The sequence below is a fragment of the Ammodytes marinus genome, assembly GCF_949987685.1.
Source record: "Ammodytes marinus genome assembly, chromosome: 19".
Classification (NCBI taxonomy): domain Eukaryota; kingdom Metazoa; phylum Chordata; class Actinopteri; order Uranoscopiformes; family Ammodytidae; genus Ammodytes; species Ammodytes marinus.
In genome coordinates, this window is record NC_137223.1 from 18,973,917 (window position 1) to 18,987,841 (window position 13,925).

Consider the following 13,925-nt stretch of genomic DNA (forward strand, 5'->3'; position numbering starts at 1 on the left):
TATTCTACTCGTATTGGTGTTCTGTGTTACCAATGGAAATATTCACATAAATCTAAGGCAATTTCAAGGTCTAGCCTCAGGGTTGAGGAAAGACTGATGATGGACATTTTTCACTATTTTGTGACATTTTGTGGGGGAAATCCGGATTGTAGGCGCCAGTTAACAACCTGCCATGACTGTGGAGGCACCTCAAAATGGTGTCCTTTACACACATTATAATGTGTGTAGAGCCTCAAGCCTCAGCTTCATAAAATCAATTATACATTTCTATCCAACTTTGAGTAATATGTCGACTAAGGACTGACCACTGCTATAAAACCAAATTATCTTACAAAAAAAAAATCTAGAACAAAAGTGTCTTTTTGGGGTGGGAGACAACTTCAGAGTGCCTATTAGGTGAAATACATATTTTTTTGGTTGAAAGATTACACTGCTCCAGATTTGTAAAATATGCAAAGTGCACTGCACTCGTATGCTTAGGTCGTATGTGATAGCTCAAACTCAAAGTACTTCTGTGATATTTTTATTCCAGCGCTGATAGTTAGCCCATGTTGCTAGCTGGGTATAGTCATACATTTTCCCAAAATACATTTCAAATATGCATGAAATCATATAGAGTTTGCTGAGTGTTTATATGTTAGCTAATTTCTGCTGGGAATGGTCACAAATGAATAACTTGGTGGACATACAATAGGCGCTACATAAATCGGCATAAAACAAACAATTTAATTGATTAATCAAGAAAATATTAGACAGATTAATCAACAGTCAAAATATACAGTCGTTGCAGGCCATATCGCATGTATCTCTAGAAGACCTTTCTGTATATATCTTGTTCATATTCATATACTGTATTATTAATAATATATTAATACTTCTGTCCACATTAATTGCATGACAAACGGTGCAGTAAATTGTGTGTCATGTTCAGGAGATTTAAAGTGGACCTTAACCACATTGACAGCTACATCACACCCACGTGCACACAAGCATATTTTAAAAGCCAATGGCACACTCTTGCCTTACAGCCTTTAATCTTTGCAATCCCTCCTTCTTTTACTCTCTTTTTGCCTCCTGACATATTTTCCCTCGTCGTGTGGAATCCTTTTCTTCCGCTGCCCTTATTCCCACCAGCGCATCTCTCTCTCTCTCCCTCTCTCTCCCTCTCTCTCTCTCTCTCTCTCTCCCTCTCTCTCTCCCTCTCTCTCTCTCCCTCTCTCTCTCCCTCTCTCTCTCCCCCCGGTTTTTTCTCTGTGCTCCCTCACCACTCGCCCGCCCGTCCTCCTTGGTGCTTGGGGTCACCTGTGTTGATTTACCGTCAAATCTTCCAGGATTATCGGTAATCCCCCAGCAGTAAAATCTGTTTGCTAACAGCTGGGCTCCCTCTAACAGTGTTGCTGTTTCCTGCACACACACACACACACACACACACACACACACACACACACACACACACACACACACACACACACACACACACACACACACACACACACACACACTGCCCTATATACCAGAAAGAAAGCCTGCCTTCCTTCCCAGAAAGGGAAAACTAAAAAAAACACATTCATTTTCCGCCTCAATAGATTCCAATTGACAATATTCTTCTGTGGTATTTTGTCGTATTTCACTGTAATGTGCAGCTGCTTTCTACCTTAGAGGATTAGGGGGTTAAGCACTGAATGTATTGGGGGTAAATAAGGTGTGATATTGGGTATATTCTCACAGGGGTCACATGTACTCCTGTGAGGTTTCAACCCACATTCTTGGAACACTGCTCTTCTTGAACATTACGCCTCGCTGATAATTTAGCCTTCGCTTGTCACACTCGGCTCAGAAGGCAGGTGTTCAATCAAAGGAAAATACAGTCATGGATTTGAGTATGATCTCCCTTTCATCTTGGATAAATTGTATTTGAGATAGAAAAATAACTGAGAAACAGATTGGACTTTGTGCGTCTTAAAAGATATTAGTTTTATCGATCCAGCTGTCCTTGAGTCAGCCATATGTAATATTACCAGAGTATGATGCTGTGATATTAAAGTCTGCAATGAAATGCCATTCATTCACTTGGAAATCATTTTCTAAACCATAACAGCACTAGCAAATGATCCCCCCATAGTTGTGAAAGAACAAAGATTAAGAAATGCTCCAAGACACAATTTACAGACTCAAGTTTTTGAGTCCATATTAACAAAGCTGTCACCAGTTCCAATCTTGATTGGAAAATAAAGTTTCTTTATTTATTTCAAATCAAAAGGAGTGCAATGAGCCTGAGGCAACACAATGTCTACTTCAAAAATAAAAAAAATGCTACAACAAAAAAGTATTTTTGAGGTGGGAGACAACTTCAAAGTGCTTATTCGGTGAAATACATTTATTTTTTGAAAGATTACACGGTTCCACATTGTAAAATATGCAAAGTGCACTGCACTTGTATGCTTAGGTCTTATGTAATAGCTCAAACTCAAAGTACTTCTGTAATATTTGTATCCCATATTGCACAAGTTGTTTTATAATGTTTGACTATTCGAGGGGCCCTTTCCACAGGAAGCATTTCTCTAATACGTATATATGGTTTCCAAAGCGCTCTGACCAGGAAAAAGTGCCCCCTGAGCTATTTGCGAGTTTAAAAAATAAAATAAAACAAGCCACTCAGAAGAATATTGTTATTGTTCGTCTCCATTAGGAAACAGTAAGCTGCTGCAGCAATTGGTAAGGGTGAATAAAAGGCGGTGCAATATTGCAATAAAAATAAAAATAAAAAAATAACTATGCTCCGACTTTAGTTAATAGCGCTTAATTAACGCTGACAACCTTATACTATTTGCACTGGCATACATGATAAATCTCCAACCAATTTCCTTCTTGCAGGTGGTGTATAAGAACAACGACATCCGGTTGGAGCTGTCGCGCCTGGCCCGCATCGTGGACCCCAAGATGAAGCTGCAGGGCGACGTGGTGTTCAAGTGCGAGAACGTCCCCACTCTGGACCCCATCAACTTCGAGACCCCGGACTCCTACCTGGCGCTGCCCAAGTGGAACACCAAGCGCGTGGGCTCCATCTCCTTCGACTTCCGCACCTCCGAACCCAACGGCCTGATCCTCTTCACCCATGGCAAGCCCCAGGACCGACGGGACGCCAACAAGGGCCAGAAGAACAACAAGGTGGACTTCTTCGCTGTGGAGCTGCTGGACGGAGGCCTCTTCCTGCTGCTGGACATGGGCTCTGGCACCGTCAAGGTCAAGGCCACGCAGGCCAAGGTCAACGACGGAGCCTGGCACCACGTGGACATCCAGAGAGACGGTCGCTCAGGTAAAGGATGGGGAAATTTCAGATTAGTTTTTTTTCCATTTTAAAGTATTCCCTAAAGGTGCACTATGCAGTTTCAGGTGAGGTACTTTTTAAAATTTGCACAGCATATTTTCCCTACATTTAATCATAAGTATAGATAGATCTATAGTATAGATTAGAATAATTCTATCACCATGAATCCAAACACATTTTTGAGGGCACCTCAAACCAGACGTAAGACTAGAATATTATCCAGCCAGCTCCATTAGACATACTGTCGGCCCTGCTGCTGTAAACAACCACAGTGAAACAATTACTTTTCAGGTAGCTTTCTAACTTCAGGCATCCAATTTTCCTTATAGGACAGTTTTTTTATTCAGTTAAGAGGATGAAACCTAAAATATGTTCACTTCTCTGACACACTCACAGTTACATAGTGCACCTTTATCTAAAACTTTCACAATTATTTTGTGCAATTGCCTAGTTTTAGCCACAAAGTTTACTTAAAATAGTCGTTGAAACTTTCCCTTGAAACCTCGCTGTTCAGGTTGGTAAAGTAAACTGTCATTAGCTTGTTGCTTTGGGGGAGGCAATGGGGTCTCGTTTTGTCACTGTTTTTCATTTTTCTCTCTCCGAAGTAAACACACACATTATCAAGAATGGCTTCAATCAGGAACTCAACTCCTGGCTCAATTAAAAACATGTTGCCGTTGGCTACAGAGTATATGAATTTATAGGCAGAGCTGACAAGGCAAAAAAAAAATAGAGTAATTAAACCAGGCTCAATACTTTCACAACATATCCTTGAATACTGTGTGTTGAATGACAAATATTTCCTGCAGCATGGCTGTATTTATCATCATTTATATTAATAGGGTCCCTGTAGTTTAGAAATACAGTTTACATAAAATAACCAAGAACTGTTTTCGTAAATAATTTTTGCACTTTTTGCGCTTAAACTACAAATACGTAGAACATCATTACCTTGCACTCGCACACACTTACTATTTTGCGAGTACTTGATATCTAACTTGACATTGATGGAATTGTCAGTGGAAAGTACAATCAAGACAAACTACAATAGTGATGATAGTCTAGACCAGGGGTGTCCAAACTACGGCCCGCGGGCCAACTGCGGCCCGCGGCCCGCTTTTTATTGGCCCGCGGCCGATTTTAATATATAATATAAAATATAATGCAATATGGCCCTTTGAAAAAAAAAAAATAAAAAAAAAAAAAAAAAAATTTGCATTTCTTAGTTAACCCACTAGTGCAGGGGTGTCAAAACTGATTGATTGGCCCTTGGCACATTTTAAAAATATAATGTAATATGGCCCTTTTAATTTTTAAATAATCTAAATGCACTCATTATATTACAGAGAAATATGTCCCATAAAAGAAAAAGAGCACCAAGGCCATTCCAGAGGACCCTGCATAATATTTAAATTTAAATTAATATTATTATGGAAAATCCATGTGTCCTTCTCCAATAGCTTTTCTCCAATTCATCTGACACAGTGTTTAATTTTTTTTTCATACAAAATTCTTCAGCTTTAGCCTCTTAATTTCCCTCTCAAAGTGCACCAGATTCATGCATTTCACTTTAAAAACTTAAAAAAATCTCCCGGGGGGGCATACCCCCGGACCCTCCTTGGAGGGGCGGGATCTCAGCTGGCTACTATTTTCACCAAGCTGGACATTAGACGTAAAAGCAGAAAACACTGGGTGTATCAATGGCATTTAACAAGTATCTTTTTAATGTGCAAGTAAAGTGTTGCCGTGAAGAAGGATTACAATTTACGAAGACAGTATGAAACTAAACATCAGAGCAGGTACATGTCCTTATAAATGTGTTATTTTTGCAAAGTGGCCCGGCCCTTCGTAGATTTTTCTGTATGTGGCCCTCAGTGAAAAAAGTTTGGACACCCCTGGTCTAGACTCACCGCAGCAGTCACAACTATAGCACACCGGCTGTTAGAATCAAAGTTGTGACTGTCACTGCTTATACAGGGTGATGTAATCCTCCTCAATGTATTCGTTTCATTTATGATTTATTGCCGGTATAAATTCATACTTCTTCCCAGATAGCTACCGAGTCCATTTCCCCCCCCGTCGCTTCCTCCCATCCGTATGTCCTCTGACCTCAAAACACGGCCAAATACACAGAAAAGTATCAGAGGAAGATAATATTAGAGAGAAAAAAGGGTTAGAAAATTCTCTCTCGCCTTGAGCTCCAAACTCCAGCACTATCTCTGCTATTGGGTGTGTTGCATCCTCCGGAGAACTGGGGGTGTGTTAGTCGGGCGCTACAGCCTGCGTTATATATCAGGTTAGAGCAGCCAATTTAGCCGTGTGTCAGCGCTCGCCTCTTTGATTAATCACCGGCACAGCCCCCAGTGCGATAGCAGAGTGGAAAGTTGGATTTTCAGCAGGGAAAAAGAGGAATGAGACAGATCTATGGATAGCAGGCTGCGGAGGGATGGTTAAGCACAGGCATTATCACACTTGTGGCTGGAGTGAAATGTTAATGGGAGTTGCGAGTGAATTAAATGTGGTGTCCTCGTCGAACTCTGGCAAGACAAGACTCTGTGTCTGGCTGGCTGCAAGGTGAATGTAACACTCGCAAAAGTGTGAGAACTAATATTACGCCATTTTTCAGACATCTTAATGTGTGGGGTTTGTGGGAAGAGTGATCTTTTCATCTCTTCGCCACGCTTACTTGACCTCAGTGAACACCGATAGAGAGATGCAGAGAAAAGTAGTATTGTACAAGAGGAGACAATCTGGAGTGAAATCTTTTTCTTCTGTCTTTAATTAACTGTTTATATCTAAAGGCCCAATCTGTAATTATTAGGCCTCATTAATTATGGGTACTGTACCGTACTTAAAGGTTAGAGTTGTTGACATTTTTTTTTAACTTTATTAATTGAAAATGATTTCAAAAATGAGTATTCACTTGTGTTTCCATCAGCAAACTACTAGTTTGTAAAGACCTTTTGATAATTTTTTGAGTCACGACCGATTCCAACCTTGAAATTTAAAATGTGGTGTTTATTTTGCTCATTAATCCTAATTTTTACCTTTTCAATGATTTGCAATTGTTGTTTTTTTATTTTGGTTTACAGTGTATTAAAACAGGACAAACTAAAACCAATTGGAAAATGATTTACATACAAAACTAAAACACACAATAGCTAAATCCAGCTGAGTCAGACATACAGTACATTCTGTTGAGATTTGGTGTATTTGTAATATGTTTGGATTATTAACAAGGTGTTACGGCACCTGTGCCTTACAAATGCAGTTGGGTTTATTGTGTTCTCTGTTCATAATGCATGTGTACACTCAAAGTAAATGTGTTCCTTTGTTTTGCTAAGTATAGTGGTTTTAAATGTTTGCCAAATCAGCTTTGTTTTAATGCGTTTAAACTTTATGTATCTCTGCATAGATCTAGATTAATACTGGGTACTATTTGTGTATATAATTATATGCAAATGTCAGTCGTCACATGGAAAATACCCTGTAGAAAAACAATAACTATGTGGTCTTGGTACTGTTTGTTCTGGCACAGATCACAAACACAGACCTAGTGTCAGTGGAGAGTGCTTTTCTTTGTCAGAAGCAAGAGCCTATTTTTTGCCCTGACTGATTTTGTTTCATGCCCTCCGTTCTGTTACTTTGTGACTCAAACAGAGTTACCCCGGTGAGTGTTACAAAGTCAGTGATCAGTGCTATTTTGAATGCCAAACGTAGGCTTGCACCCACAGACCACATCTGAGCACAGACATGGCCTTGCTGTGCTGTTTTTGTGACCCTCTGTCACACATTTGCCTGTGTTTGGCAGCTCCAGCAATTTGTTAGAAACTTTGGTCATTTTCAGCTCTGTCTTCAGCTGAAAATTAAATTAAATTTGCTGCGCCTGTTGGTCTGGTCACTCTCCATTGAAGCTAATTGAATATGTCAAGAAATCCTGAGCTACCAATCAAATCATTCTTTTTGATATGGGCGGGCCAGAGCCCTATGTAGGCTATAGTGCTCTGGGGCGGACGTAACCGGATGAAGACAGTGCTGTGCTTGCGGCGTCGAAGCCGTGATAGTAAACATCAAAGATGGTTGCGGATATGTTGTTTGAGTTTGAGACGGCTTTGGCCTCTACCCTTTACGATTTGGAAGACGGCACGAGTAGGAGGTCCCTTGAGTTGGGAATTACTATTGATCGTAGCCAGACCCTCTATCTTTCTAGATATGGGTCTAAATTTCCAGGCTACTCTGTCTTCGCTTTAATTAACAAAAACAAAAATGGGCCGCCAGTGTCAGTCCTAAAATATCCTTTTTGTGGCCTTCAAGTGCCAAATACTGTCAAAGGAGGGTTATTTCAAAAATTAAGATGAAGGTAAAACAGAAGTTTCCAAAGCATATTTTAGGAGTAGATAAGATTACGTGTTTCCATATACATTTATGAAGTGTGTAGGTTAGTATCTTGACCTTATTTAAAGGTGCAGTATGCAGTTGCAAAGGAGGGGTGTTTGTTTAAATTTGGAGAGCTTTCTGTTCTTTAAACAAAAATAATAATATTGCACATGAAATTCTTATTATTGAATAATTCTTTAAAAAAAAATGAAGGTGCTGTGGGGGGCACTCTACCCACTGCGCCACAAGCGCCCTCCATAGTGCACCTTTTAACAGTGGATTTTTTATTTTCTTCCGTTCAGGCATCATCTCGGTCAACAGCCGGCGGACCCCTTTCACGGCCAGTGGGGAGAATGAGATCTTGGACTTGGAGGGGGACCTTTACCTGGGCGGTCTGCCTGACAGCCGCGTGGGCCTGGTGCTGCCCACCGAGCTGTGGACCGCCATGCTGAACTACGGCTACGTGGGCTGCGTTCGCGACCTCTTCATCGACGGCCGCAGCAAGGACATCCGGCAGATAGCGCAGTCCCAGAACATGACGGGCATCAAGCCCTCGTGCAGCAAGGCCACGGGCAAACTGTGCGACAGCGGCCCCTGCAAGAACAACGGAGTGTGCAAGGAGGGCTGGAACCGTTTCATCTGCGACTGCACCGGGAGCGGCTTCTGGGATAGCACCTGTGAGAGAGGTAAGAGTCAGTCCTCCTCTCTATGTGCTTCATAGGGATGTTTTTTTTTAAATCTCACTGGGTTTGTCAGCTTATTGATTTGTACGTGAGGAGCTTTTTCTAAGAGGGCACAGCAGCCGTACTCCCTATTATATGTGCTGAGAATGACTGAGTGTGCTGGTGAAATAGCTTTGTGTTTCTTTCCAACTATGTGTTTGTGGTGGTTGAAAAAATGTTGACGACAGCTAAGAGGTAGCTTCATAAAGTTCAGATATCTTTTTCCGGTTGGGTTGTAACTTGGCCGTGACGTAGCCGCTCTCTGCCAACAATAGCCTTTTTCCAAGAAAGCGGACGGTGCTCTGTTTTTTTGCAGACAGGCGGAAGAAGTGAGACTTGGGACACTTGCCTCGCAATATTTATGGAAGCTTTGCTGAAAGATTTAACAGGAGTTTGCTGTCCTGCCAAGTGGCTTTAGAAAAGCAAAGTTTTTTTTTGCTAGAGAAGGCTCTGCGATGAAATTGAACTTCTCTCTGCCGGTGAAATGGGCTCTCCCTGTCTGGGTTTTAAGAGCTCGGACGCATTACGTTTTTATGAGACGGTGCAGATATGGATACGCAGAGCTGTGGGAGAGTATGTTATCGGACTATTGTTCAGATTGTCCTTCACTATTTCGCTATTTTACTGAGATTTTCAGGGTTAAAAAGAGGCCTTTAAGTTCTTTCCCTAAGAACTCGAGACGTAATGTTCTTGCGGGAGGAATAATGACTACCTGGAGGGTAGGTTCAGGTTGTTCCAACCAACAGTGATTTTGACAGTGGCGGTATGATAAAGTGTTTTTAATAATTTGAACATGTCAAGGAGAATAGGGATCAACATTTTTGAAACATTGTGTTGTAGAATATTGGATGCATTAAGGACTCAAACATGTCCTTCCCATGTTGTTGTGTTAATGCACCTTAGAGAATTCAACTTTAAGTGCAGCAAAAAGGTAGGAATGAACCATACAAGAAACAGATACAAATGAATAATAAACCATATAGGATCATTTGAAATTGCAACATTGTACTGTAGAGTACATGCTCTTCTGTTACTGATGTGAAAGTGCTAAACTTCCATAGGGAGCCCAGTTAGGAAGCTGGGGCTGTCTGATCGAGTTAACCTAGTCTTAGCCGCGCAGCTGGATCTATTTTAGTGGTGCTCCCATGACGTTGTATCAGCAGCATATAGGAGGGGAAAATGCAGCTGTTAAGGCAGCAGTGTACTGGTTAAGAAACACTCCAATAAAGCCACTGTGCCTCCCTGAAGGAAACATTAAGGAAACATGTCCTTAACGCTCCATACATACACAGCACTCTTCTGTTCCCATACACCGGTTTCTCAATGGTCATACATCATTCTGCACACTTGAATGGGACTTGACGGGTGGTAAAGTGTACGGATGTTGCTAATGCTGTAACGAGTGAATACATGCCTTCAAGTGTTATGGGTGGTACAATGATGCAGTGATATAAGAAGTACTCTGATCTTTTACTTAAGAGAAAAAAATAATACTAGTACCAGTCACAATACAATGGCACGGTTGTACAAATACATACAAGTACGTTAAGTAAAGGCTTCACAATACTACAAGTGAAAATACAAATGTGTTATCAAAGTAAATGTTTAATTTTACATAAAAATATCTTATCATATATTACCTTTTTTTTTTACATTGATGCAACAATTTTAAAGCAACATTTGACTGTTGTAGCTGGTTGGGCTGGAGCTACTTTACTATACATTTATGTCAGTGTAGTCCATTGGTTCTCGGTCTATGTTTTAGGGTCCTCTAAAGGGTCATGAGATAAATCGTGACAGGATTATTGGCTTAGTAACGTACAAAATAAGTTTTGTTACAAACATTTGTATCGATTAATTTGGCTTTTTTCCCCTTCCTTTTAAAAAATAAATAAATAGGACTTGTCTCTTTGATTGAACATTTATAATTTAACAAAAAGCTGAACCAGACACAGCTTTTTTTTTGTCACAAACCCAAAATCCAAAGGTGTGGTTTTTAGCAATGCAGTGGGTTTTGCAAGCAAATCAATTTTTTTTGTATGTAAACGCTCAATCTACAATGTAGTTAAGGACTTTGTTTGTAATATAGAATGTAGTGGAATAAAAAAGTATTTACATAGAAGAAAAAAATTCCACCCGAAACATATTGGAGTAGAAGCGCAGCATTTGAGTAAATGTCCTTAGTCCACATCCCACCACTGCTTTACAGCCTACACGCTCCAAAACAAGTGCTATATTAATACACTTAGAACAAAATTAAATGTGCCTAGGGGGCAGTACATATTTCATCACCATCATCGTCTTATGTGGCTCTGAAGCAGCTTTACACAGTGCCTGTAAAGCTCCTCCTCTGTATAAGACCATGAGTATGTCATGCGGGTTATGTTGGCCCACAAGAAAAAACCTCTGTCACAAACTGGAGCTGTGAACGACGAGCTTAAAAGGTATGATTTGAGGCATACACATGGGCGGCTGTGGCGAAGTGGGTAGGGCGGTCGTCCACTGGGTTGCAGGGTCGGTGGTTCCATCCCCCGTCTGCCCGCCACATGTCGAAGTGTCCCTGTCCCAAGACACTGAACCCTAGATTGCTCCCGATAGTTAGATTGCATCCTGCGTGGTAGCTGCTGCTATCGGTGTATGAATGTGTTTGTGATTGGGTGAATGTGTACAAAACAATGTAAAGCGCTTGAAAAACCAGGGGAAAGCGTTATATAAGTGGAGTCCATTTACCATTTATTGGCCCTCATTTATCAACCGTGCGTAGACCAGAAAAATGGGTGTATGTACATTTCCACACAAATCTCGGCATTTATCAATATGGACGTGAGCGTAGGATACGCTCAAATCCCACGCCAGCTCTCAGCTCGTGTACGCAAGTTTGTAAACAGCATGGACTCACAGTGCAGGCTGTGCCGGGTAGCCGATGACTTTGTTGGACAATTATTAGAAGGTAATACAAATGCAGTGTTTGCTCAGACCGAAATAAAGATATTAATCACTTAAAATTGTGCAGCTTATGGTGTGAAACTGAGTAGGAGAGCTGATTCAATAGTGCACACACCGGCCACTTAGGAGCGCTGCATGGGACTGCGTAAGAGCAGTTATCTTCGACTTGGAGCAGCTGGGGGGACACTGAGGCACAGGGGCTGCATTCATTCAAAATGTTAGCCTAAGTATTAAATATGTAGTAGGCCTACACTGCTCTTTATGATAAAAAATACACGGCACAACATTCAACTTAACATTTTATTTATTTGACGCACTTTTTAGATGTTAGTTCCTCTTTTAATGTGTAATTGATCGCTTAAGCGAGCGATTTATTTCCACCGTTAACCGGCACGTTTTTCCGATCTGCTAGTAGAGCAGCTCAGCAGGACAGTGGGCGCTCTCACAGCTGATCGTTGCCGGGTCGGCTTGTGCAGCTGACGGCCGGGCTGACCACTCGTGCCAAGCGCATGCTGTCATACAGTAAAATGCAAAATGTGTTATTTTTTGTTTTTAAACCCCTTTTGAGTAGTGCTATCTAAAAGGGCCAATACATTTTAATCATTCAAATCTCTGCAGACGTTTATTTATTTTATGGGGACCATTATCGGACAGTTGGTGCGTCTTTTTCTCCTCTAACACTTATATTATGCCCGCACGTTGGTTGCATTTCAGAACAGCAACACGCTTTTTTTAGTGGCGATTTTTGAGTCAGACCACTTTTATTTCATTTATGTAAAGAAATGGCGACATATAATTGTATATGCTGTTTTATAGCATTTGAGCACTGGAGATCGTTTGTTGTCAACATCAACGCTGTTGACCGCAGGAGTTATTTCCTTCCTAACTGCTGCCTTCTGTCGTTCTTTGATGCCGCTTGTAATGCTCCGAAATGAAACTCTTTTTTTTTCTTCTTTCGCTGTTATTTTGTCAATTTCTACTTCAGAGAAGTTCCTCTTCTGTGCCGTAATGCGCATATCCATGTCGTAAAACTTCTGGGCGAGGCCTCTAAACTGAGAAAATATAGGGGCGTGATACGATTATTTTCAGCCGCCGCATTTATCAATAATGGCCTGGCGTACGGCGAGATTGGCGAGATACGACTGTTTGATAGATCCCACGCGATACCTGGCGTAGGGAGGTATTTGCGCCAGGATCTGCACCAGTTTCCACGCAAGTTTGATAAATGAGGGCCACTGTGTGTATCATATCCAGGAGACATCTGTCTACCTACTTAAGAGCATCCTACAGGGCATCAACTTCCATCCTTCCAACATGTACTATGTTGCCTTTTTTTCTAGACATGTATCAAGGTCAGTGCTAACAGCATGTACAAAGCAGCCCTATATATGTTCCCAAGATGTCTTTCATCTTGCTCCAGCTCTTGCCACAGTATCGCTAAATCCCTGTGGGTCTGATCTCGGTCAGGTCTGAACAGCCTCGGCTAGAGCTCCTGTCAGTTTAAAGGGGTAGTTCAGGATTTTGGACATAGGGCCTGATTCCCAAGTTAGCCTTGGTGTTCTTTATCATTGGAGACAGTTTTCAACACATTTAATTCAGTCCTTGTAGTTGCAGAGTGCGCTCGTGCTAAGCTAGCGCACGGCATTGGAGGAATACCTAGCCTGCTACTAAAACAGCCTTCCCCACTCCACAGTACACCCGAGGCTAATCAATTATAACGCCAGACTATCGATGTAAATGTCTGTGTTGATAGAATAATTTTAGAAATGAAACTAGCCTCGCATATTGCATTTTGAGGGACTTGCTGTGTAGCAGTGTGTATTCCCGCCAGGCTGCGGCAGCGGCGGACTAATACCTAGGTTACCGGATCTATAATAGTTTGTTTACCTGCTGCTCTCATAGTTACAGACGCAGAGTAGAGCTGGAGCTGGACACTAGCTTTCAGGGTCTAGACGTGTCTGGGCATAGCGTCTCCCGAGACAGAGCAAAACTTTGTGGTGTCCATCTGTGGGATTTATTTGTACAATTCCTGAATGCACACTGGCGCACCATGTTGCCTAGTCGTTCGTTTCAGTTGCTGTCCCACGCTGCTCTGTTTACTTTCTGCTGTAGTGATTCGGTTAGACAGCAAAGTAAAAGTCCGCTGCTGCCGAGAAAGTAGTCCCCAAAATGCGATAATTCATGCGATGCGAGGTTGGTTTTATTTCTAAAATTATTCTATCAACACAGACATTTACATCGATAGTCTGGCGTTATAATTGATTAGCCTCGGGTGTACTGTGGAGTGGGTAAGACTGTTTTAGTAGCAGGCTAGGTATCCCCCCAGTGCCGTGCGCTAGCTTAGCACGAGCGCACTCTGCAACTACAAGGACTGAATTAAATGTGTTGAAAACTGTCTCCAATGATAAAGAACACCAAGGCTAACTTGGGAATCAGGCCCTATGTCCAAAATCCTGAACTACCCCTTTAAGGGCACAGTAGCTCCTCTGTTGCTCGCACATATTTCTTGATTTCAGCTCTCACGCTTCTGTGCGCTCTAGATTTCTGCTCCC

At 41.6% G+C, this 13,925-nt stretch overlaps 1 protein-coding gene across 1 annotated transcript in view; it reads left to right on the plus strand.

Annotated features, from left to right (window-relative positions):
• The window catches only part of nrxn3b (neurexin 3b), a gene marked incomplete at its 5' end in the record, with an annotated part of 282,506 nt that overhangs the window by 80,540 nt on the left and 188,041 nt on the right, over positions 1-13,925 (plus strand). The window contains 2 exons of the mRNA XM_080047664.1: positions 2,875-3,316; positions 8,008-8,391. Coding sequence (XP_079903790.1) covers positions 2,875-3,316; positions 8,008-8,391 — 826 coding nt within the window. The remainder of the gene's footprint in view (positions 1-2,874; positions 3,317-8,007; positions 8,392-13,925) is intronic.